Source organism: Tripterygium wilfordii, chromosome 13 (genome assembly GCF_013401445.1).
Source record: "Tripterygium wilfordii isolate XIE 37 chromosome 13, ASM1340144v1, whole genome shotgun sequence".
Lineage (NCBI taxonomy): Eukaryota > Viridiplantae > Streptophyta > Magnoliopsida > Celastrales > Celastraceae > Tripterygium > Tripterygium wilfordii.
This window is the reverse complement of record NC_052244.1, coordinates 13462749-13488143: the sequence shown is the minus strand read 5'-3', so window position 1 is coordinate 13488143 and position 25395 is coordinate 13462749. Positions and strand designations below refer to the sequence as shown.

General features: G+C 37.2%; 4 protein-coding genes across 6 annotated transcripts; 1 reads left to right on the top strand and 3 right to left on the bottom strand.

Moving 5' to 3' along the window:
• The first annotated feature begins 4697 nt into the window (after positions 1-4697).
• On the top strand, positions 4698-7085 carry LOC120012258 (LOB domain-containing protein 4-like). The gene is made up of 2 exons (XM_038863596.1): positions 4698-5098; positions 6508-7085. Exons 1-2 carry the CDS (start codon positions 4922-4924, stop codon positions 6841-6843), a joined length of 513 nt encoding a protein of 170 aa, XP_038719524.1. The 5' UTR covers positions 4698-4921; the 3' UTR covers positions 6844-7085.
• An 838-nt stretch (positions 7086-7923) lies between these two features.
• On the bottom strand, positions 7924-14592 carry LOC120012257 (cyclin-T1-4-like). 3 transcript variants are annotated; one of them, XM_038863594.1, is made up of 7 exons: positions 14309-14592; positions 13870-14136; positions 12397-12478; positions 11101-11235; positions 9858-10033; positions 9612-9763; positions 7924-9205 (listed from the first exon to the last, which is right to left on the bottom strand). In XM_038863594.1, exons 2-7 carry the CDS (start codon positions 14106-14108, stop codon positions 8196-8198), a joined length of 1794 nt encoding a protein of 597 aa, XP_038719522.1. In that variant the 5' UTR covers positions 14109-14136; positions 14309-14592; the 3' UTR covers positions 7924-8195. The 3 variants fall into 3 exon arrangements, with proteins under 3 accessions (XP_038719522.1, XP_038719521.1, XP_038719523.1); XM_038863593.1 differs by having other exon boundaries at positions 13870-14156; positions 14309-14585; XM_038863595.1 differs by lacking the exon at positions 11101-11235 and having other exon boundaries at positions 13870-14156; positions 14309-14591.
• A 313-nt stretch (positions 14593-14905) lies between these two features.
• LOC120012259 (vacuolar sorting protein 3-like) lies at positions 14906-18017 on the bottom strand. The gene is made up of 6 exons (XM_038863598.1): positions 17594-18017; positions 17036-17104; positions 16839-16950; positions 15981-16070; positions 15410-15583; positions 14906-15210 (listed from the first exon to the last, which is right to left on the bottom strand). The coding sequence occupies exons 2-6, from the start codon at positions 17038-17040 to the stop codon at positions 15118-15120; spliced, it is 474 nt and encodes a 157-aa protein (XP_038719526.1). The 5' UTR covers positions 17041-17104; positions 17594-18017; the 3' UTR covers positions 14906-15117.
• Positions 18018-19912: 1895 nt separating this feature from the next.
• LOC120012145 (ADP-ribosylation factor-like protein 8a) lies at positions 19913-23834 on the bottom strand. The gene is made up of 6 exons (XM_038863436.1): positions 23158-23834; positions 21200-21281; positions 21073-21105; positions 20803-20924; positions 20513-20674; positions 19913-20397 (listed from the first exon to the last, which is right to left on the bottom strand). The coding sequence occupies exons 1-6, from the start codon at positions 23193-23195 to the stop codon at positions 20280-20282; spliced, it is 555 nt and encodes a 184-aa protein (XP_038719364.1). The 5' UTR covers positions 23196-23834; the 3' UTR covers positions 19913-20279.
• Between the last annotated feature and the right edge of the window lie 1561 nt (positions 23835-25395).

Here is a 25395-nt window from a genome sequence, read left to right as displayed (position 1 = left end):
ACCTATGTTGCCTTTTCCTCCTTGCAAACATCAATCCTTTTTTTTAAACCCCACACTTTTCTTTTCTCTTCTCTTTTTTAATTTATCTAAACCTATTAATTGACAATGTAACATATATATGCACATTGATATGGTTGAACGGAAGTGTAAAATACCAAACATGCACGCACTTTTTTTGATAACCCAGAATGATACTATACAAATTTGACTTTTCTGCATTCGATATGAACTTAATATTTGGCCATCAATTCGTATGCATAGAAGTTTTATGCGCGTGACAACAACGTAAGTTGGGTTAAACTCCAGTACGTGATCACAAAATTATTACTCGGAATCAAACTCAAAACCTTCATTATACCGCAAAAATCTAGACATGCTTCCTCAGCCTTTATTGAGACTCATTTACCCTCTCTTTTTTGGTTCTTTTTCGGGTGCAACAACATAAAAGCTTCTACTTGCAAATCTAGGGGGACCAAAAAGTGAAAAGAAAAAGAAAAATGTAGAATTGCATGATTTCTTCCGTCCTTTTCATTTCCAACCGAAAGAATTTATGCGATTAACGGTCCAAAGCATACCCTAGGCCTGTGTTAGGGTTGACCACTCACTATACCATCCAATGGCATGCATTATATATGTGAATCAACAATATTTAGTTTCCACTATTTTGACCACTAATTACTACCCAATTGATCAGTTGCTCGGCATGTTTACCCAATTGATCAGTTGCTCGGCATGTTTGTCTTGGCAAAAAAATGATTGCTTCACCTAATTCACCTGCCAATGGAAATTGTGCTGTCTCTATTTGGACCACCAAGGAATGCATTTCTAGGATATATAGTGAGTGCTGGTGGACTTGGGATTTTAAGTGAGGACATTTGAAATCAATTGATGAATGTTATAAATATCTGTAAGTTTGATTGATACATGTTTTTATTGTGTCAAAATCACCAATACCCACAGATAATATCACCAAATCGATTGACTAAACAAAATATCCAACCTAGTTATGTAGAGAATCAACCAATAAACAATATCCAAATAAATCAAAGTAATAAAGAGACAAGTCAAATGATATACGTGGTTCGACACACAAATTAAGGCCTACCTCCATGGGTAGTAGAAAACTAATTTCACTATATGGAGAAGTTTACAAATCAAGAACCTACCCAATACATGTAGAACAAGCCCATTGTAGGAGGCGACCATGCCATTACTCACTAAAAACAAAAACCTAAAGTTCTATTTAAAGGAGTATCCCGAAAATTATGGATTTGCGACATCCATCTAGACAGCTCGAATATATGTGAGGACAGATATGTCAAGATTCCAAACATGAGCAAACTTCAACAGTTTTCCTAAGGGAGATTAAATTTCTTATATATGATTGTTTTCTTTGATATGCGCCGGAGCCTAACTAGTTAGGTTTGCGAACACATTATGAATTTTCACTATTTTTTCGTCTAGACGTGTAAACTAGTACCGAATTTTAGCAACATTTGCTTATTGAAGTTTGATGATCGAAAAATCACATAGCTCACAAATTAGCGGGTCCCTTTTTTTGATAATCAAGATTAATTTTATTGATGTAATTAAGGAGACATTTCAAGTGAAGAATTGCATGCACCAAGGAATCAATTATCATCTTTCAATTTTTTTCAACTACATGCACTTTATATGAATATATATATATATATATATATATATATATAGGTTATTTAGGGGGTTAGTGGAGATAGCTATAATAAGTGTCTCTTTGAAGTATATTATATATTCATTGACCAACTACTAATGGACCACATAAGTTGACTCAAAAAATATAATTATAGTGTGTCCATCGATCAACTATAAAGATCAATTGCCATGGAGAACCTCATTATGAGCTTCTTTAATCATAAGACTCCTTTTAAATTTTCCTCTTTTTACGCAATGTATAATAGCTAGAAGGGCATGAAAAAAAAACTAATAATCGATGTTATATAAGTATTATAAGAAGATCATGGTTAGGTGAATTTGTTAAGATTAAATACCCTTGTGATCACGTGTTGGGTTTTGGTTCAACTTACACTATAATCAGGTGAAAATTAAATTTCTGTGTTTACGGGTTTAACTGTCCGAATTAAGATCATATCAAATGTTTAAAAAATAAATTTATACGGTGTCGTTCTCATTAAAAAAGTGATTTGGAATTACTTGCACATGTGATGAGATTCTATATATGAAGATAAATTAAATGATTTTTTTTTGGTTTTATTTGCTCATGCTGGCTCACATGATCACTAGTTACAAAAGTACAAACACACACGTCGACCCCTAAAAATAGAACGAAAAGACTTGGGCTAATGACTAATATATTATACCTAACATAATTAATTATTTCGCACAAATTTGAAAATCGTGCATTAGTCTATTAATACAATGCTAATCAGATTCAAAATTCATTACAAAAATGGAAGATGACTTCTCCATTTTCTTCTTCGAGGGGGCCAGAGATGGTGACATGCAAAATCCACCTGATATGAAAAAGATTTTCCCGCTGAAAATTCTGGAGATAATTAAATGTGTAATTAATTTGTTTTCCATTCAAAGAAATTTTTGGTAATGTTTTCATTCAATTTTCAAAAGTAATGAAAAAGTCTCCCTCTAATGCATTAAAAATTCTTGAGCTGGGGCTATGATTTTCAACTACAATTTCTCCCCAAAATCATGTTAAATATTCATAATTTTTTTACCCACAAATAACATATTAGGTTTTAATATTTATGGTTTAGGATTTAGGGTTTTATGGGGAATTTCTCCGTGACCAAATGGTATGGACCTGGAATGTCCTAAGTTCGATTCCCACTTTGAACAATACTCTTGTGGTCACACACTAAGTTTTCACTCAACTTATCACGTCGTCAAATGTAAACTTTTTGTGCTATTAGGTATGACGACTTGAGTTTAGACTTATATTGAAATATTCAAAGAGCAAGCTTGTATGTTGTTGTTCTAGATAAAAAAAAATGTTTAGGGTTATGAATTATGATAATATACTCAATAACACATTTTAAACTATGATTTAATATGAGTTTTTTGGGAAATTATAATTAGTTAGAATTTCAGCTCCCATCCCAAGAAAATACTAAATCCTTATAAGCCAATCAGATTTAGCCAAGTGGTTGATAACGGAGCGACTAATCCTAGGCGACGATCTTTGATTCATTGAACCCACTTTAGAGAGAGTTTTTTTTTTTGGTATGGTACTTTAGAGAGAGTTGACGGTTTAATGATCATGTTAGCTATTCCATGTGCACGTGCCGCCCCAACTTGTCGTCTCCAGCGGCATGCTTTGTTTTGGTCTCCTATATGTATTTTATTTTCTTGTCTTTTAGTTGCAGCAATTATAAATAAATTAATCCCCTTAATTAATAATATTAAAAGAATAAAAAATGAAGAATCTTGAAGCTACCTTGGGATGAATTTACATGTCACATGCAATACCTATAAATTACATAAGTTGATCGGTTAAATCTTGGGTCGAAATCTAATATGAAAATAACGTCAAATCACGCTAGAATATAGATGTTGTAGAACATGCGGCCTCTCACACACATCCACATGTAGTATGTCGTAGAAGTAGGTATATACTATATACTTTATATCCAAAATTCCACCATGAACGTCGCCCGGTAACTTCTACACATACATTGGATCCCAAACAACACAAAGACCTTTTCTTTTTGAGGAAAAAAAAAACAAGAAGATAAAATGTGGTCTTGTTTCTGTGGTGTTTAGTAAAAAAACATATTTTTATCATTTATTTATGTTTGATATATTTATATTTTGGGAGAGATTTTAATTAAGTGGTATTGTTCATAGTTGAGTTATTTGACATCCATCTTTTTCACATTACTGTTCAAAATACATTAACCAGGCCCACCGATTGAACCATCATTACCTATCATGCCTTTAAGATTTTCATTTTCAGTATTATTATTATTCCTCATATAGTAGAATGTAAAATGTAAAATGTAAAATTTATTGTCGATGCGTTGCTGCATTCAAGGTATTGTACGCTCTAGGTTCCTCTACGGACATTCTTACCCTATTCTTATGATTTTATTTCAGAAAATTATTTGTCTCCCTCATTTAAACTCATAATCTCTTTAGTTTGGGAATTGAGTCACCAAGTAACCAACTAGTCTAGATTGTAACTTGAATACTTAACCTTTCAAACTAAACATGTTACGAGTTCGAATAGGGAAGCGTAATAATTTTCTGAAATAAAACCATGAGGGAGTGGGTAGAAATATTGATAGAGACAAGGTTGGGTCTGGTGAAATTATAGATCCGACTCTGTGGGTTGATTGATTATCGATCATGAAAGTTGAGCCAGTAATGAGTCGTTATGCAGGTAAAATCGACTCATGCTCAGCCCTATGTAGAAGTATTCCAGAACAAACAATACTTTTGCATGCGATGCAAAGACGTATCCACAGTTATATACATATATAATATATATGTTATCCTATTCAAAGGCAATAGTAAAAAATAAAGAAAGTAAAAGTTAATAATGGTGAAAGGGCCACCCAACAAGATGTCATGTCATGATGTCGACCGAAAATCTAATGAGAACCTCTTTTCCGGTGGGACCCACATGAGATTGTACTACTATAAACTGGCCCTCCCTCCCCCTCCTCTCTCCTCTCTTCTCTTGGACTTGGTCTTCTTGGCTTGGGTGGTATTTGTTGCCCCTCCCTCCCTTCACTTTTGCTGTGATTCTCTTCTTGTTTTTGTCCTATAAAACATAAATATAACCAATCTAGGCCTTTGTCTTTTCTCAGCAAGGGCATATATAGGTACCCTACAAACAAAATTAAAGGGGAGTCAGAGGGTGTTAGGAGGAGTGGTGGTCTGTAGGTGTACCCTAGAGGGGGACAGAATGAAGGAGAGTGGGAGGAAACAAGGTACACCCTCACCTTGTGCAGCATGTAAGCTACTCAGGAGGAGATGTGCACAAGATTGTGTGTTTGCTCCTTACTTTCCAGCTGATGAACCCCAGAAGTTTGCCAATGTTCACAAGGTCTTTGGTGCAAGCAATGTCAACAAGATGCTACAGGTAATTACTTCTCTCTCTCTCTCTCTCTCTCTCTCTCTCTCTTCTTTCAATAATTTTTTACTCCATTTTGCCTGATTGATCTTGAAATCGAACCTTTTGTACTACTCTAGGTGTTTTTTTAGATAATTATATTAATTATTTTGCCGTTGAGTTTGACATATATTTTATTTTTACCTCTCTGACTAATGAGTAGATGGAGTACGAAAATGCTTAGGTATGTCAATATAATTTTTTTTTATTTCAGATATCGTAAATGTTAATATCAACGCATATGTTTCATGTGAAATCTGTGTTCATCTCAATATTTAAGATAATTGAGATAAAAAAAAACATTGAGATCTGTGAAACTGTTTGAATGAAAAAAGTAAAGGACACACATATTTCACCTGGAGATTTTTGAGATGAATATGATAATTTTGAAAAGCCAATACGTAATGCCAAACTCAACTTTTTTGAAATTCCTTCTAGAGATGCCAATACCATACATTCTTTTTCTTTTTTCTTTTTTCTTTTTTGTGAAAAGAGATACCCTACATTTTACTACTGAATTCTCGAAGAATCCTATATAGGAAACAAAGGACTGAAGGAGTGCATATGCATGTACTTTCATATATATATAGAATTCAAAATGGTCTTTGTCAAAATTTTCAATTTCGATTTCGACATCATGATCAATTCTTGACACTAGCTAGCTTGCAAAAGCTAGTGGTTGATTTTTGATGAAGACTTTTCAATCTTGATTTCATTATTGTCTTTAAGATTCCAAGTATTTCATTCGTTCATTCATTCATTGGGTCTATTTTACTTTCTTTTCTTCTTTTTTTTTGTAAATTTAATAGGTTGGGTCTATTCACTTGAGTTCACGTGAAGATGTCAATTTTTTAAGTTTTACTATTTCTTGGTCCCACTCGTATGGATGGAGAAATTCTGCAACACAAGAGTATAGAAATCGCATCTAATAATATAGAAATAATCTGACAGAATAATGTGGTGTAGAAAAAAATTTGGCAGAATATGTAGTAGTACGTCTTTCAAGCCATTGAATGAGAATTCCATACTCTAGAAAATTGCAATGCAGAGTCTTCAATCTCAATTTATCAATTAGTTGTCTGGTGAATAACTTGGTAAATTTCACGTTATTAAAAAAAAAAAGTAAAGGAGAGAATTGTCATTTAAATTGGACCCAAACTAATAGTGACAAATACCCAAAACAATATCAAATACAATAGTCGGTGGTGCCATGTAAATTGACCTTTATAAAATAAAGAAATTAGCTTAACAACTCTTTTTTCTTAAACTTCTTTCAATGTCATCATCAAACTATGTAATCATGACGAACATGGCCTTTAAGCCCATGGGCCTTTACTTCGGCTCTACTAAAGCCCAAACTCGGTTGTGGAATTTTGCAGGAATTGCCGATCCATCAGCGAGGGGACGCGGTTAGTAGCATGGTGTATGAAGCCAACGCCAGGGTCCGTGACCCGGTCTACGGCTGTGTAGGAGCCATATCATCTCTGCAACAACAAATAGATGTGCTCCAGACCCAACTGGCTCTGGCCCAAGCTGAGGTGGTGCATCTCAAGGTGAGGCAGACAGCAACTTTCCCTCATCATGGAGTGGGCCTGGGTAGCCCAAGCAATAGTGGGTCGCCCTCATCCAGGCTCATGGGTTCACAAGGAAAGCCCACTTTTGAGATAAACATGGTAGACCAGGCCAGTTTGGGAGATTCATTGTGGTCATGCTAGCTTTTTAGAAAAGTCATGCCCTACCATATATCTATTTTATTTTTTTTAATATAGGGGAAGGAGAATGGGGGAGGCTCGAACTCGAGATCTCTATGAGATACCACAGATATGAGTGTCATCTGAACTACTCGTGGTTCTCTCCCTATCATATATCTAGATTAGTTGATTTTGTCTTAAGCTTAAAAAAACATTTAACTTGATTTGCTATACTCCCATATGAATGTAGTCCTAGTGGTGGTGGACTGGTGGAGACTATATATATATATAGCTACTTTTGTTATTAACTATGTTGTAAATAACTAAATATGACTTTAACTTTCTAAATAGTGAGTAATATAGTGGATTATATAAGCGTTTAAGGTGATTTTTCTTTCAAAAAAGATAATTTTCAACAGTTTTACATATCCCAGTATTTCTTGTCTTATCTATATCAAATGTTAAGATGCACGCATATGATTTCATACAAATGATGTGGGGCACACAATTTCACGTAGCCATCTTAAGATGAATTGAACTGTGTAGACTCACAGCAGGCCTTCTTTGCCTTACTAGCCAGCAAAAGAGTTTTCATTTTTAGGTTTGCTTGGCAAGAGAGGAACTCAAATCCACCACCAAATGTTGAGGGGGATGGGGTTAGTGCAGAACCTCTAATAACAGAATTTTGATTGCCAGAGCCGGTGCCCAATCTGGGGCATAAAGCTTTAATGAAGACTCGAGCCTTTTGAGCTCCTGCTTCTCACGCTTGGAGAATTGCTTCTACTCCTTGCAGGGTGTGAGGCACGAGATGCCAGCGACAGCGGGTAGTGGGTGGGAGAGGAGGACGGAGGAGAGTTCAAGAGCAGCAGAGAATGTCCGGAGCGGGTTTGATGTGGAAATTTTTTCAGGGTATCGAGTGGCGGAGCAGAGGAGGGTGGGCGGCTGATTTTGGGGTCAATTGAGAGTTTGGGACCCAATTTTGGGCTTCAGAATTGGCTTTGAAAGATTTGTTGGAATTGTGAGAGATCTTGATCTTCTTCTGAAGTGTGAAGCAGAGAACACAGAGGGGCGAGAGAGAGACGTTAATGAGGGAGGAGGGAATGGTTTTAGATTAGGCATCTTGCTTTCTATTCAATCACGAGAAATCTCATGTTCCTCCTGCTACATTATATAAATATAGGAGCTTAAGAAATAGTTCAAATACATTTCTCACTTTAGGTGGCTCTGCCATTGCAAAACTAGAGCATCCCCATTACATGTTGTGCATTGACAACACGCCATACGGGAAAATTCATAATGAAAACTAATAGCAGCAGTTTCCAGGGTCTCAAAAGTGCCAGTAACTCGAGGAAATCACAAAACATCTCAGTGATGCTTCAAAAATGGTTATCATGAGAATGCTTCCTGTTCTCCCTGTCACCATAAGCACCCCGGGCCATTCGGTGTCCATCTTCTATGGTATCATGATTGTTTGGCATGTAATCATGCCGTTTCTTTCCCTCCAACTGCCGATCAGCTGGGCTCCCCGCTTTCCTCTTTCGGATTTTCAGTACGGGGAAAGCATCATCTATCATTTCTCCCTCTTCTGCATTTTCAGTTTCCAGACCCCTTGATGACTGCCCTTTCCTGCCAACATGGTTTCCATCTCCGCTTTCTCCATGGTCCTTAGTTCCTTCAGAATTCCCAGTTCTATTCGAGCTCTGCCTTCCCTCCCTCTTGACCTCAGCTGCCAATTCAACCCCATCTTCTAGCTCCCTTTCAATGAGATCATCCTCATCCATAACATCTTTTTTCCGAGTTGTTTCTCCGCGAGATTTCCTCGTTTTCTCAAGTGCTGCCTTCACCTTATCCTTGTCAATCATTTTAATAGCATCCTTCGGGGACTGGCCAAGTGGGCCTTCCCGGAGATCCAAGTTTCTTCCGACCACACTGTTGAACTTGCGTGATGTCCCATCATCTCTCCAATCTCCTGCTTCGACGAGATTATTTCGGGCACCAGTTCTTTCTTGATCTTCGCCCCCCATTCGCTCTGCCCCAGGTTTGGACCTGTTTGGATATTCTCTCATGTTCTCCTTGTGAGACAAATGCTCAGGGTGCTGATCATCTTTAGTCTCTGAATCCAATTTGTGATCAATAATAACACTGCCCATTTCAGTGCTCCCATTATCATTACTTTGATTTTGTGAGGTTCTTGGTTGCACCCCATGGTTGTCTGAAGTTTCCGGTTGTGATGATAGTTGCTTTGAGGCCTGTTCCTCATTCCCAACAGGAGCTTTTCCTGTGGCCCTACGACCTTGCCCACCACCGCCACTCCCTTCTGCTTCACTACCCTGAGAAGGGGGAACTTTGTTTTGCTCATAAAGCTCCAGCATCTGATTACTAACCTCTGCAACAAATAATAAGGACAAGGATTAATAAAGTACACACCAGTGCAATCATCATTTGTTAAGACACAAAGAACAGCAACCAGTGGCAGCAACACACATGGCACTCTAACTATTAACAGTCACAGTTTCTGATATATGCAGATGATCTTTTGAACATCCACAGTAACTTTTCCTGCAACCCAACATCTATTCAATTGGGTTGGGTAACATGAGATACTAATAACCCCACAAAGGAAAAGATAGCAAGTAGCAACAATCCTTTATCCGGGGGTAAAAGACCTAAGTCTCGTAAGTCAATGCTACAAGCGAACAAGCAATGCAGCATTAGTGCCATGGGGCTGTTTAAATACTGTCCCAACAGATATGAAAGTTCTGTATTACAAAAATAAGGGGCAGGACACCGACCCTCCAATTCGCGTGGGGTGACATCAAATTCTTGCCACCAGACCTTCTCACCATCCGATGGAAGCTTCACTTTGAGGAACTTGGCAGCAAGGAAAATGGCACCCGCCGCTATGTGATGGGGCTTAAATTGCAGGCAGAGCGATGTCCTCAGTCTGCAAGCCGCTTTCCAGTGTGTGAAGAAGAATAAGGAAGAGAGAGAGCACTAACTGAAATTACTTAAGCTTGAAAAGAGTATGATAAGCATACCCATCATTAACAAAGTTCCATGCTACTTGAGCAAGGGCATTCTGTGCAACCTTAAATTTCTTTATTGCTTCAACCAGGGGCTTATAAGGGTGATGGACATTGAGGTCAAAACCAAGAGTTGCAAGTACAACCCTCTCCCCAAGTAAAATAAGTTCTTTTTGCTGCTCATATACTTCCTGCAAGTATAATGTCATTAAATGATTAAATTATAGGCACAAAAATAACACAAACAAGAAAGAAAAAAAAAAGTACATAATCTTACATCGCAGGGAGATAATTAATCAATGACGTAGCTGCTCTAGGAAAGTAGATTCTGAGCTAGAACATTTGATTCAGGTGAAAAATAAAAAGTGAAGAGAAGGGGGAGTTGGTATATTCAGATAAAAGAAAAATATGAAGCATTCCACTGAAAATAGTAGTTTACAAGTTGCACATTTCTGTGAAGTGTTTTGAATGAGCATAAAACATCATTCATCATGTTTATAAAGTACAGGGCTAGAAAATCTTTTTACATGCAAACTGCTGCTCATGGTTAGGTTAAATAAAGAGGAACTGCAGGTTATATTGTTACGAAAAATTAAGCGACAAAGATAGAATCCTCACTACAAGGAAAGAGGATGCATAGGCTGTGGACAAGTGGGGAAAATGTTCAACATGGTGCACGCCATCCTACAAATAAACTGAAATCTAACGCTCCTCCTAGAGTTATTTTCTTTTGCTGGGAGGTTGTTTGGCAGAGGATCTTAACTCAAGACAACCTGCAAAGGAGGGGTTTCTCTCTTGTGAATAGATGCTATTTGTGTAAAGCAGATTCCGAGTCTATTAATCACCTGTTCCTGCGCTGCCCTTGGTCCAGAAAGGTCTGGGAAAATGTATGGAAGATGTTGGGGCTATGGTGGGTCTCTCACAATACTGTAGATAAAGAGCTACTTGCGTGGGCTTCTATTGGAAAAGACAAGCACCAAAAGAATTTATTTCAGCTCATTCCTATGGCAGTTATGTGGCTGATTTGGAAAGAAAGGAACAACAGAATCTTTGAACATAAGGATTCCTCCCTAGACTTTTTTATTGAAACATGGTTTGATTGTCTAAAATTCTGGAGTCTGTCTTTCCCTAGAAATGTTTTTGATCTTATTAACTGTTCGTCCTTGATGTAGTTGTGGGTTGCTCCCCTTTGGGGCTTGAATAAATTTTTTCTATTCAAAAAAAATAAACTGAAAAAGAAATATTATTAAAAGAACACCTTTTGTTTGATCCTCTGGGCCGCCGCTGGATCCTTTTTGTTTATAATCTCATATGAGACAACAATAACATCTTTTAATGGACGAGGAGTCTCTTCTACCTTGCCAGCAAGGAACATACATATAGTCGCAATGGTCTGTGAAGCCAACAAATATTGTTAGCAACATATTTATAAATTATCAAATCTATCTGACTGGTTTTGTTTTTGCAAGACGCATTCAGGCATGAATACATGGTTATACATACATCAGTAAAGAAGGCCCAACATATAAGATACTGAAACCATGAAATAGCATCTTCAGTTCTTCACAATGCAAGGGTATAACACTGGACACATGCGGTCCCAGAAGTAGCAGTGTAAAAAACATTGTAGATTGAATTAACCTCAACTAAATGGGAAAGGACAAAATGCAGGAAATTTAGTAAGAAGATATGAGTCACGCAGTTAAACCATTTCAAATGAATACCAAAAAATTTCCATTTTTCATACATAAATAAATTAATAAGAAAAGTATCTCCCACATAAAGAAAACATAAATCACAGGGCTAATGATGTTCACACCAGAAGAGTTTCTGCATGAAACACTTTTTGTCCATGTCAGAGCATTGGTACTGATTTGCAAATATGTCAAGCATGAGACCCACATGTCACGTTGCCATGGGTACTGATTTGCAAATAAGTCAAACTCTTTTAATTAGTGCAAATATATCAAGCTCATAAAACTGCTCTAGCAACAAGTGAATCACATTCACGGAACGGTGACAGGAACTTACAAACGGAAGAATGTTTTGACACTAAAGGGCCACACCAATATGCGAACAGCCATCATGAAATCTAACTCCTATAAAAAATCTAACCACCAACACAATTTAGGGAATCTTACGTATTGATGCTATTAAGAAAATCTTACCTTCCAGTGCTATTGATGAAAAATACCTATTCTTTTGTTCTTACTCCATATCACTATTTTCCTTTGGAGAAGACTACTGGGCACTGTGTATTATGCATACAAAATGCTGAAACTGAATCCAAATTTAAATTCTAATGTATCCACTACAAGCCAGTCAAAGAGTTTTCCATGAACAAAAAAATGTCGTGACTAAATCAAACATCTCCAAATTTGTTGTTGTTGATGGGTTTTCTAGATATAGTGCATTTATTCCAACACCATGTATAGGCAGATAGGCCACAACTGCAGCTGAACTGTTCTACAAAAACAAGAAGTGCAGGTAGAATTGTGTTTCTGTAAAGTTTTCTAATGGCTTTAAAAGAAAAGAATTAGCAGTAAAAGCTCACTCTTCTATCATTCTTTGCATGCGATTGACGAATGAAGAACCGATGACAAAAGATTATTGCCGTTGCAATTGTTACCTGGGGCCTGCATAAGAAATGGTCATACTGAAATTCCTCAATTCCTCCAGAGAGACAGAATTTCAAAATAACATGAATTCAAAAACATTCAGATTCATAAGCTCTACGATTCTCCCTAATAAGCATTGACGAAAAACCCTCAATTTTTAGTACACAGGTTGTATGCAAGTGCAGCTAAAAGTAGAGAAAGAGCTACGAACATAAACAGTATATAATAGCAAAACAAGGGAGTAAATTTCATCTTTCAAAGGACAATGCCAAAATGCATAGAGGTAAAATCGGTAAGAAGTCCACACGCTTTAGCAACTTATTTAGTATAACAACAGGTACATGTTCCGCCAAAAAATGAACTATTCGGACTTACCCATTATACGTCAATCATGAAAACAAAATACTTATCCTACATATTACTAGGTAGCAGACAACAATAACACAATCCAGTCCATTAGAATCCAACTCCCTTCCAAACCAATGTTCAAAATGAGGCTTCCAAGAACAATAAGCATTGAGAATCCTAAAGTACACCCTTTTTATCTGAATTTTCAAATATTTTTAACAAACGAAAGTACCTTAAGATCCAACTGGCAATAATCAATAGAATACCAGGTTGGAATAACCTCGAGGTACGACATATTAAAGTATTAGCCAGGGCTTGAAAATTGAGGATTCTGGGGATTAAGACCATTGAAGCATTAGTGTACAACACTACAACCGGTAACTCAGTTGTGGTTTAAACTAAAATTGGGCTTTTAATTAATTTTTCTATCATCTGGTTATGAAAGAAAGAGTTGGATTTTCAAGAATAAGTTTGCTGTAATTGTCAAGACACAATAAGATGGGTTCTTCATGGGTTGTTTCAATGGTTAAATTGGTAGAAATGGGCTATGCAATAACATGCAAATCTAGGGCTTGTTTGAAGTGGTACAATGAGAGGGTAAAAAATTTATCATGTTGTAACCATAGAGTTAACTTTCAAGAGTACCTAGTTTGCTGTTAACGGTCTATTGGACATCCGTAGTATGTCAACCTTTTTCATTTAACCGAGAAGATTACAACAACACATATTAAACCTGAAACCTTTCGGAAAAGAACAAACTAGCACATATACTATATATCCGAAATCAACAGCTCATGTAGATTGTTGAGGCATGTACCAACAATCCCCAAAAATAGGACATTTCGAAAAGCTCACCAAGGGTACCAGAATTAGTTCCAAAAAAAAAAAACTAGTCCCCAATAGATATATGCACCTTTTTGTATGCAATACATATATGTCCCTATTTGTATTGACATCTCAGGCACACATTATCAAATAGCTTAAATAAACCAGCAAAAAATCTAAAAAATCTATTACTACTGAAACAATTTAAAAGAAGAACGGAAATTTTCTGGACTTACACTTTTAACCTCATGCCCAAATCCTGCAAGAAGGTGCAGTAGGACTTGCGGAAGTAAGTCTCTTTCTTTAGGTCTATACCCTCTCTTCTAGAAGGGGAGCTCTCTTCAATCTCCTTCCTCGAAAAATACCATCGACCTACTTCCTCTGGCTGCCTGTCAAGACTGTTCCTCGAATACCCACTGCCCTCGGACCCTCCTTGAATCTGATGCGAAGACTCCCCAGGTAACATCCCCGACATGTGTGTATGCTTATCGAATGATATCTATCTATCGAAACAATCCAACAACTGCCAATCAATGAACAGGTACAGATGGTCACAGGTACCCAAAAGCAGCAGCGATACGTCCATAATAAATATCCCAACGCAAAACCCTAATATATCGAGCTACAAAATTTAACCCTATTGAAGAAAAAGAGAAAAGATCAGAAATTACGCACCGATAAATGGAAGCGCGCGACCAGAGAGATAAGAAATCGAGTGGACTTAGAGCGAGACGACGAATCAATCAAGTTATGTGGGTCGAGCCTTCTCTTCTATCTCGTTCGCTTCTACTGCGAAGCTCCCCTCTTTCCTTTCACATTCGTTTTCGCTTTTTTATTTTCTGTTATTTTCAAGCGTATGATTGTGTGTGTCGTACAAAGATATGATCATCAAACCCTAACTAAGAGAGAAAGATAAGGCCCAATAAGACAAAAACGAGCAAAGACATAGACCCATTAAAGCCCATCTTTAAAAGGCCCGCTCAGCCCAAACGTTTGCTCCCGACCACAGAAGCCCCTCTATTGGCTTTTTGTGCAAAACGAATTGATTGAGCCCATTCTTCAAAGTACAGGGGCTTAAACGACTCAAAGAAAAGTAAAAGAGTTCAATCAACCTATTTTGTAAAGTAGAGGAGCTTCTGTGGTACTTTCCCCAAAGAAATATTGAATTGACTACAACCATATAGTAACCACTAACCAGTTAGTTAATACAGTTGCTGTTTCAATCATTCGGTCTGATTTTACCTAAATTCATTTATTCTTCAACAATGAAAATGGAATGCAAAGAACGATTATAAATTAAATTCTCAGAAAATATTACAGACACACACCTGGTTGAGCCAAAAATGTACGACAATTACATTCAAGACATGCTCTTCCCAGTTAAGAGTTAAGAGTAGAAGACAAGACATCTGTGCGGGCAGGATTGCAGGAAGAGGCATGGATGGATACATGCTATAATCTCAACTTCCATGAGTATCTATCCCCTACCTGGTCACAAGCCAACCTGGTTTGAATAAGACATCTCGCCTAAAGTCATGGCCAGTGACGGAAGTAGACTCACCCTGATGATGGAAACACTGGAAAAAGGAACAAAAACCAATTATATTCAATCTCTCTCTATTTTTTTTTTAAATTCTTTTGAATGATTTAAGGAAAATACAAGGGCAACGTTATTGATCCCATTAAGTAGTAAAAAAGCTCAGTCTGCAGCCTAAGTATACGAGTACAATGTGAAAAAACTAAAAAGTATAGAGAGATAAAGAGGATAGTGATGACCTTGTAACAGACGACAGCATCATCTGGGTACATAGCAAACAATTTAGTTCCAAGGTGAGCCTGGCAAGAATCACAGAGGCTCTCATCATTTATCTGCACATGCCGTGATCTTTCCTCAATTCTTGCTAGCCTTGTGTCGTCAACATCAATAGCATGGGATAAATTGTGCACGATCTACAAAATCAATCAATATGTCATTAAATTATAAAAAAGTTTCTTAGTAAATTATAAAAACTTTTCAATTTGACGTCCATTTTGAGTTATTTGTCACAGTTCTATTTAGTATTCCTTAGTTTTTATGATAGATGTTAAGAATTAGAGATGATATGCAAATTTGAGGTTCATAGATGTTCAGTTTAGGAAATTTATTAGGACTCTTCGTAGATTTCAACCTTACTAGTTGTTTGGCATTAAATATTCTTATTTTAGTTTATGTAGATAACCATAACCATAACCATAGCAATACCAGAAGTTGTTCTTTGACACTTTTTGGACAGAGAAAAATGAATTCCACAAGTTATTTTGAGCAAGATGAAGAACACACAGAGAGAGAGAGAGAGAGAGATCTTACTTGTCCTTGACGATGATGATGGATCCTCGCCCTAAACATTCTTAATATCGTATCTGAGGTGAGCTGAAGAGGCATATCTGGGGACAAGGTCTGCAATATCAAATATGCGATTTCTCAGAAAGTATTATAGAGGCAATGAGAGTAATATTTGAAAATTAAGCTAAACACCACACAGTTCCAGCACAAAATAGCAGCCAACCTTGTAACATGATTATGATTTGGGTCTCTTGTTAGCGAATCAATGATGTTTGAGAACTTATACATGAAGTGAATAATACCTTCGTATCAGTCTACAGCCAGATAAATTTCCTTCGCAATTTCCTCGAGGCAAACTATGATACAAATCAGGTATAGCTTTTTATAAAATTGATGTGATATGCTGCCACTAGGTTCTCTACACCTTACTTGGATGTGGTTTAGTAGCTCTCAAATGCAATCATCTGCGGGATAAATTTCCTCTCCTATAGCGGCATAACTATGAGTTTATAATAAAAGAACCAAATGCACCTGTTCAATCACTATAAATGAAATGAAAATAATCAGCTCTTTACTCTTATCCAAGAAAATTACTAATTCATATAACATTCATCTGCAGAACCATTAATTTCACTAAGCCTCAGATCAAATTCCTCAAACAAGACTTTGAACCTGGCAGTGCCATCTCCTTGCTACTCTGAAACAGAGTGTGCACCTCCCAATATTGAGAAGTCTTGTACAAAAATATCCATATGCAAAGGAAAGTATATCAGTTTGCTTTGCGCTTGTTTATATGATATACGGTGGGCCACCCATTGAAGTGCCCGTTGCGTGTAGAAGACTGTAAGAAATAGAGAAGAGAACGGAGGCACATGCACATACCTCCAGAACTTGCAATGGATCTAGTGATTCTCCATGATTGTGGAGAAGGCGAACTGCAGCCTTAAACATAGGCTCCTTACCATTTTGCGGATCCAAATACATGTCAAGCAACCTGAAAAGGTCACAAACAGACTATCGAAAGCCAGAAGAAAGAATCTAGAAGGAGGAGAAATAGAGAGAATAATAAGGAAACTAACTTCATATAGGCATCTGGTCTGCCAATCTCCGCACAATATTGCTCAGCAGCTTCATTGTCCTCTAACTTCCTGAGAGACCATTTTATCATTTTTAATTTAATGTTCATAAAGGAAACAATCATCCATCTATGTGCTCGGTGCAATATGATAATAGGTTGCAGACATACCTTCTCATACTATTAAAACATCACAATGATAGGACAATTTTAAAAGTAAAAGCAATAAATATATCACTCGAGAGGGCTTCACCATCTCAACATATGACAATTAAACATCCTACATAGGAATTGGTTCCCACTTACAGCGCCAAAATTTGAAGAACCAACATCTCTTCACCATCTCAACATATGCCAATCTCCGCACAATATTGCGCTTGTTTAAAAGTACTCATGAATTTAATGTAAAAAAAGCATCAACATTATCCGTTCTCACCGGATAGCACATAAGACATACATGAAACAGAATTCATAAGGCATAATGAGTCAGCAATCATCAACTATGCAGCTACTACAGTAATAAGCAGATTCAAAATCAAAGTAACAAAGGAATTCAACAAACCTTTTTGAACCATAATTCTGATCCTTCAATCAAGTCAAGCACCACTTCTGGATCATACAAATCTGAAGACTGTAAGAATATCTGCAATCTCTCTCGTACAGGACACTGAAAAATCGAGTTTCTTCCAGCGTCTTGAGATATGCTGTCTGCTTCCAAGGATTCAACTGCTGGTTTGGTAAGTGAGAGTGCATATAAGGTATGCAACTGATTGTCATTTGAGTCTTGATCTTCAATCAACCACTGGAGGTACCTGAGCATACAGGAAAGCTTAACACAGCATTCATCATCTTAGGGTCTGCAAATCGGAGACAGTGGAGACCGCAAGAGTTCGAATCGATGTGCGGGTTTGGGTGGACGAGAGATCAAACTGAGCCAGTGGTTCCAGCACGGTGCGAACCGCGCTCTCCGGCTTGACCATGCTCGACTGCTCGATGAGGATTTTGAAACGCGATAGAAAGAGAATTACCAGCTTGGGCCTTGAATACAGTTGGCCCACACTTGATAGCCCATTAAGTGGTCCGAAGGCCCGACTAGTAATCCCAAATCGTAAAAGTTAGTTCCTTGATTGGACTGGCCCACACCTGATAGCCAGCCCATTAAGATGGTTGTCTGCTGTCCAAAAAACAGTGTCAAACCGACCGTTTGTTTGGCTACTTTTGATGGGCCAATCCCACGGTCACTATTCCATCTTTGTGAGCTAATTATGTGGGGCTCATGATTTGTCTTTTCTTGGGGGTTATCTTGGTTCTTTTTTCAAATGCAGTTCATAACTAAAAAGGAGACTCCCGATCGGGAGAGTGAAGGGGCAAAGTCGACAACCGGTGATTTGGAGCCAGAGGTGACTTCGAGGCAGTGACGTTGGAGATTCGAGCGACCAAAGTTGCGACGACAGGGCTTGTGGTTCTTCTGCGGAAAGAGAGGGGTCTGTGGGTGGCAATCCCAAGCTTGATAAAGCTCTAATTAACCATTAATTACCACTCCCTTATTAATCAACAAATGTTCGGAAAACATTCAAATTTAAAAATACGAAAAATCCCAAGACATACAAACTATAGCCAACATTGATTAATTGCGTGGAAAATAATCAAACTATGCAGAATGAAGGAACTGAACTGATCATCAACTCCGGTGCAAGAAAAGAAAACACTTGGGATGGCATGGTCTTTATTCAAACTGCAGCCATTCCATTTTGATTTTGTTGTTTCATGTAGATTGGATTGGGATTATGTGGAGGAGGAGAAGGAAATGCAGAGTGCTGAAGAGGAGGCAGATTAACAACAGCAGGTCCAGGTAGAATAACTGGCAGTGGCTGAACATTGAGGGCAAATTCTTGAGTAGCGTTTACACGTCCTTCTTGACATGTGTCTAAACTCAGGCCGTTTTCCACATAATGACAGGGTAAATTAGGTCAAAATTCAACATGTGACCACACAAATATTACTCCCAGCAGGAATCGAACTCAAAACCTCTCGTGTCCATACAGTTTGACCCGAGAGATTTATCACCCAAATAGTTGGAGAGCACTACCCATCAACGGCTTAATTTGATAACAGCATGTATTGCTTTGACAAATTGTACCATTTCTATGCTTGACTTGTACTGGGTCAACTGTAACCAAATTGCAACATTTTCTAATCACTCTTCATTAAGTGGTTAGTAAGATTGGCTGGCAGAGCATGTTCTGCATTCCCACAACTTCAGCTTCTACTAATTCTTCTCTCCATTGCTGGTATTAAAATAGACAACAACTGTGTTTCACTAGTTGTTGGGGGATGAGTTGACTTTTCTTTCTTGGGATGCAGGTGGCTCGGTCACCACTTCTCATTGACTCCTTGGACAATAGAAAATGTAACTCAAGAATGCAGTCAGGGGTTTGAACTTGATGATTCTGCAAAAGCTGTTTTGGAGGAGAAGCATGATCAAACTTTAGAAGCCGAAAACCTACAAATCATCAGAGGGATTAAAGAAATAACGGTATTGCATTTCATTTCTAAGCATCCTTTGATTCTTTTCACAGGATAGTTTCTGGGTTTTGCGAACAGTGTGATCGTGACCATGCACTTTCATGGTTGAGAAAACCTGGAGTACCACTCTAGGAATAACATACAGAGAGAGTAATCTGCAATTGTGGAAATGAATCAACTTAAATTAGCTCTAGATAAGGTGTGTTTCACAAACCACGCATATTCATAGAAGAAAATCAAAACAAGATTGAAAGATATTCCAGTGATTGGTGAACCAAAATTTAAAGTTCATGGATTCTTATAGAGCCAAAGAATTAATATGGCAGAGGCAACCAACAGAGCAAAGATGGGGGTATGGGAAAGATGTTTCACATAAGAAACAAATTTTTAGATGGAATAAAAGATGCAATAGTGTACAAGTACTTTACAGAGTTCCATGCGAACCAGAATGGTGTATATATCCCCTTCAGTTCTAAATCTATTTCCCTCCTCCACCAAAGCCAGATTCAGTCTTTACCAGCGAGGCATAGCTCCGCTAAAATGACAAAGCCAAAAAAAAAAACAGCAGCAGCATATATGGAATGTTAACACCACGAAAAACCTCGCATACGCACTGAGAAACACAATGACCTATCGTACAGCATCTCTCCAAGCAAAGAAGTATGTAAATCAGCAAACAAGATATTATTACACAGAAATACAGTCACAGGATAACAGCCCTCTCAGCTCTTTGATTTAGAATGCTTCACAAGCCAATCAATAACCGAATCGATATTGGTAGAGTTCTTGCACGAGATCATAAAGCAGCAAACTTCTCTGTCCGTAATTGACTTGAGTCCCCTGCAGAGCACATGCTATTATTGGTAAGGAAACATAAAATTACTGCTAAAACTAGATTCAACTGAAACCAATTCGAATCAACTGTCAGAGAAGAAAAAAGTGAAATTGATATTACATTGCCTCAGTCAAAGCCTCTTTAGACAGAGCTCCTGGCTTGTCAATCTTGTTACCGAGCACTAACAAGGGAATACCACTCAATGACGGTTTGCTCAGCAAATCATGAAGCTCGCTCTTTGAGATACTCAAGTTTTCATGATCAGCAGTATCAACCACATAGCTGCATCAAAGTAGTAACTACTTATTACTTAATAACGTGGCTGTAGGTATCTTTTCTGGGAACCGCAAAAGGAACCAGACAAAGAGTTGACTGTCAGTATAAAAAAGAAAAGGAAAATTTGTGCATACACAATAGCAGAAACAGCACGACAGTATCGCTCCCACATACTGCGAAACCTGGGTTGACCACCAAGGTCCCACAACTTTATTGTAACATTTCCTTTTGTTACTTTCCTCATATTGAATCCTACCTGAAAACAGCATAGCAATAACATTTATTTAACTTTACGAGGAGATAAAAGCCACAATATGACAATCCATCAGGGTAAGGAATGATACTAAATTAGCAAAAGAATAGTTTCAAATATAAGTCCTTCAGGTGAGGAAAAGCTAACTTACTGTAGGAATCATATCTTCACTATATCCACCAGTCTGAAAAACAGACAACAATAAAATAAAGATATTGGCCCGAAGAATTGTACAAAAGGAAGATAATTTATACATGCTTTGCTAACAATTTACTTACAGCAACAACATTAACAAGTGAGGTTTTCCCAGCATTCTGAAGTCCAATCAAGGATAATTCCATTTCTTGCTTGAAAAATAGGCTGCGTTCAAGTATGAAAAACAAATAAAATGTGCCATTCAATTTGCTAATCCCATCAAGGTCAGCAAGTAAAAAAACCTAAAACAATAAATATATGCATGAAGCAGTTTCCGTGCATGTGACAATGCCAAGGATCTCTCATCCATCTTGTCCATTTAACACTTGTCATGTATTTATCCCTCATTTCCTACTCTTTGCTTCCGAGGCATATTCCAAGGAAAACTAATGGATTGATAGGCATTGATGTACAGTGTCAGCGCCATTATAAATTTTTTTGAAAGATAACAACTTTTAAGTGGGTCCTTTGATTAAATTTTCAATTACCATGCATCATATAATCATTCAGTGCAATGAGAGGGTAGCATGTGTTAAATGGTATTATATTAGGGGAAAGTTCAACTGAAATTGAGTGATCACCGCAGGATTTCTATCAAAACTAGTTCAATCCTCAAACAAATCCACGGGGAAAGTAATTCCAAATAGATTAACTTGATGAGAAGTCTAACACTTCTGAATGGTCATTGACATCATCCCTCTAAGCCTTAATGACAACTATTTAGGGTAACTCCATTAATACATAGTGAAAATTGTTTGGAATCCATCACATAGTTTCCATCACCATTCAATCCAATTCAAAACTGAACACTTCATTAATCCTACGTCATCCATTACTTATTTCTAACTGCAAATTGTTAGTCACCCCAATGACGACAAAAGATATTGATGTCTCTCAAGGTGACATATACGACAAATATAGTTCCTGTACTCTTATGTGACTTAGTGACACAAAAGACAACCTCAGCATTTAAACTACGTAACTAGGAATCCATCAAATAATTTATACAAACATTATCAGATCGATAAGACATGATACTTAATGCCAAATAGTTATATCCTAAAAGTAGCAATGTGCGCACCCACATATAAATCTGCCAATATGTTTTTCATAAAATCCAAAATTGGGCATCACATGCCATCAAACTTAAACACAAAATTCATCTTTATGAAGATTAAGTTAAAAACTAAAAAGGATGGATCTTTTGTTTCTCTCTTTATGCATAGCAGTAGCACCAATTCATTTCTATCAGTGAAAAGTGGCAACGGCCAATGTTTTCTACGATTCAAAGTTGAAACCCTAGCATATTACAAACATTGAGTAGTCACTTGACCATGATACCATTCCAAATGCATATCCACATAGATACAAGGATACCATCCTCAGTATAGCATCATAAAACATTGACATCCATGTGGGCTTTCATAAACCTTTATCTTCAATATCCAGAAAGCTCATCTCCTTCTCCATCCCCATTTCTGTCTATTTTATTCCTCTTTCATGTTAGTCAATCCCCATGTCTCCATAGTAATAAGATTCATATCATCATATTCATCACCATTATACAAGGACAATTGTAATGCCATTGGCACAACAATCGTAAGACTCATAACAGCAATCAAAGGATTCAAACACTATGCCAAACCACAGTTCATTGTAAGTAAATTCCCATTCAAAAGATAAAAAATAAAACAATAGACAAAATTTAAGGAAAGCAAAAACAGTCTTTATAGAACGCTTCATCTGGTTCTTGAGAGAAAGTGCAAGATGAGACAAAACCCAGCAAGAAATAAGCCATAAAAAGCCATGGTTTACACAGCTAATAAACATCGCAAGTCGCAACACATAACTTCACAAAAACTCCAATCATACGCTAAATGAACACATTCGAAGAAAGGAAGCTCAAGCGTCTTCCTTTCTCAATCAAAATAAACAAAAATTAAAACTTGGAATCAATTATTGGCATGTACCACATCAAATGAGAAAAAAATCGAAACATAAATTTAAAGAGAGACAGAGGAGAGAGAGGGTAGGAGCTGACCTCCTGAGCCAATTGAGAAAAGCTTCCCACAAACCCATTGAAGAAAAGAGATCTGCGAATCAGAGAGAGAGGTGAGCGACTTTGCCTTCAATTGATCCCTGGAAATCCTTCCTTTCCCTTCTCTCGCTACTGATTCAGCGTATCACCATGATTCGTGTTGCATACCATAAAAATAAATAAATAAAAAGAATACAAAAATACATGTGGCCGATTCTTAAAACAACCCCATTATTTCCTGTAATTACACATGCATCCAAAAAAGGCCTCCGCCATCCAAATTAATCCGAACCACACGGTAGAGGACGCTCAATATACAGAACCTACTTAAACAAAATCGGAAACTTGGGATGAACAGATATGATTGGGACCAACTGCAAGAGATGATGAGTTCTTGCATCTAAAGGTATTGCTTGCTCCCGGTATCTCTTTACGGGCATTCTTATCATTTCCTCACTGGTTTTATTTCAAGGAATTATCTAATCTCCACTCACTAGAACTCATGATCTCATGAAGATGGGAGAGTGAGTATCTAAATAGCAATACAAATTGTTATGGTCTCTCTTTCCATTATCATGGTGGTTTTCGTGTTAATTTGGGTAGCAAAAGCTTATCAAGACAGGGAAAGAAGCTTTTCTAGATGTTCAATCATATTCCTAACCAAACACATGGAAATGATGGTCATTAAACCTCAATATGTACATGATTTCATGGGAGTTAGGCAGCTTATGGTAGTTCTTTTGGTACAGAAATAAAATGATTTGATTGTTTAAAGAGTTCATAAGGCACTCCATAGACAGAGATGTCAAAGATGAAATCTTGTGGATATAAAGTACAAACGGAGAGGAGTCATCTCACATTAGACACGTGTCAAAACCTCATTAGATGAAAATTCACATTGACCAAACTCAAATCAAAAGGCCTAAAATATCCGGGGTGATCGACCATTAAAACAAGGATTTGATTTAGTGATCCCTGAAGATCGGTTGATTGAGGAGGACGGATATTCAAATCCCTCACTACAAAAAGGAGAGAAGAATTTGAGTTAAATTTTAAGCACTACTTTGTGATTATTTGCCCCTCTTTGATCTTGTGATTGACTTGAGTGTTAGAGCATCTACGACCAACCTACGGCCGCTAAACTTGATGACCTTTGTCATTTTCAAGGTTTGAACATTGAATATTCAGAGAATCCCGAGGCAAACAGCCTAAAGACCCATTTTGGGGTGTTTGGTCCGTGTGTAAATTTGACCACCACATAAAGGAAAATTCTTTGGTGTTAATGACATATCTTCAAAAGGTTTGGTTGGATGACATTAGGGGTGTAAACAATTGGTTATGATTTTATTTTTTGACATGAATTGGTTATCGACGATTATTTCTGTCGATTCTAAATAATTTTTTTTAAATAACCGATTAATCGTTTTCTATGATTTTTTTCAACACCCTGCTGCATGACATTGACAGAGAATAGTATTTCTATGATTGTATCACACCAAATACAAATGTATGGTTAAATGCATGTATTTTGGTGCAATTAAGGATCCTCAATATTATTATCAACAAATGCACCAAGCCATACCATATTAGTCCTATCACCTATGAGTGAATGACACAAAAGGGACGGTTTTCACATCACCTTCCAAATGATCCAACTCAATAAAACCAAGTTTTGTCCACAAGAGATTGGTTATATAAGGCAGTTTCTTTGTGTCACACGCCTCCAACAAATTGCCAAGCAACCTAATAAATTTGGTTAGTTAATCAACCAAGCCATTAAATTCCTCACCCACTTTATCCTCTTTATCTTTTGTTTTGTGGTCTGAATGTAACAAGTTGTGTATACACCTCCCTTAGCCGGTTAACCATTTTTGTACTTTATCAAGACAGACCTAATAGGTTAAGCTTTATGACATGCATGAACAGCTAGACATGCATGAACAGCTAGATTCAGTTGTCTTTAAATGATTATTTTTGCGTTCAATGACTCCAAAGGTTCACGATTTCTTGTTTTTCCCAAAAAAAAAAAAAAATATTGGGTACAACTATACAAGTACAACTTTGTCTGATTTCTAACAATAATGTGACGGATTCTAATGTTTTATTGTCCCAATTATTTCAAAAACTATCATGAATTATGCGATTTTATATACATCATGTGGGACAATGATTTTACATGAATCATGCGTGTTTATCTCAGCATTTGAGATAGTTGGAATTGGAAAAGAGTGGGATGTTTTA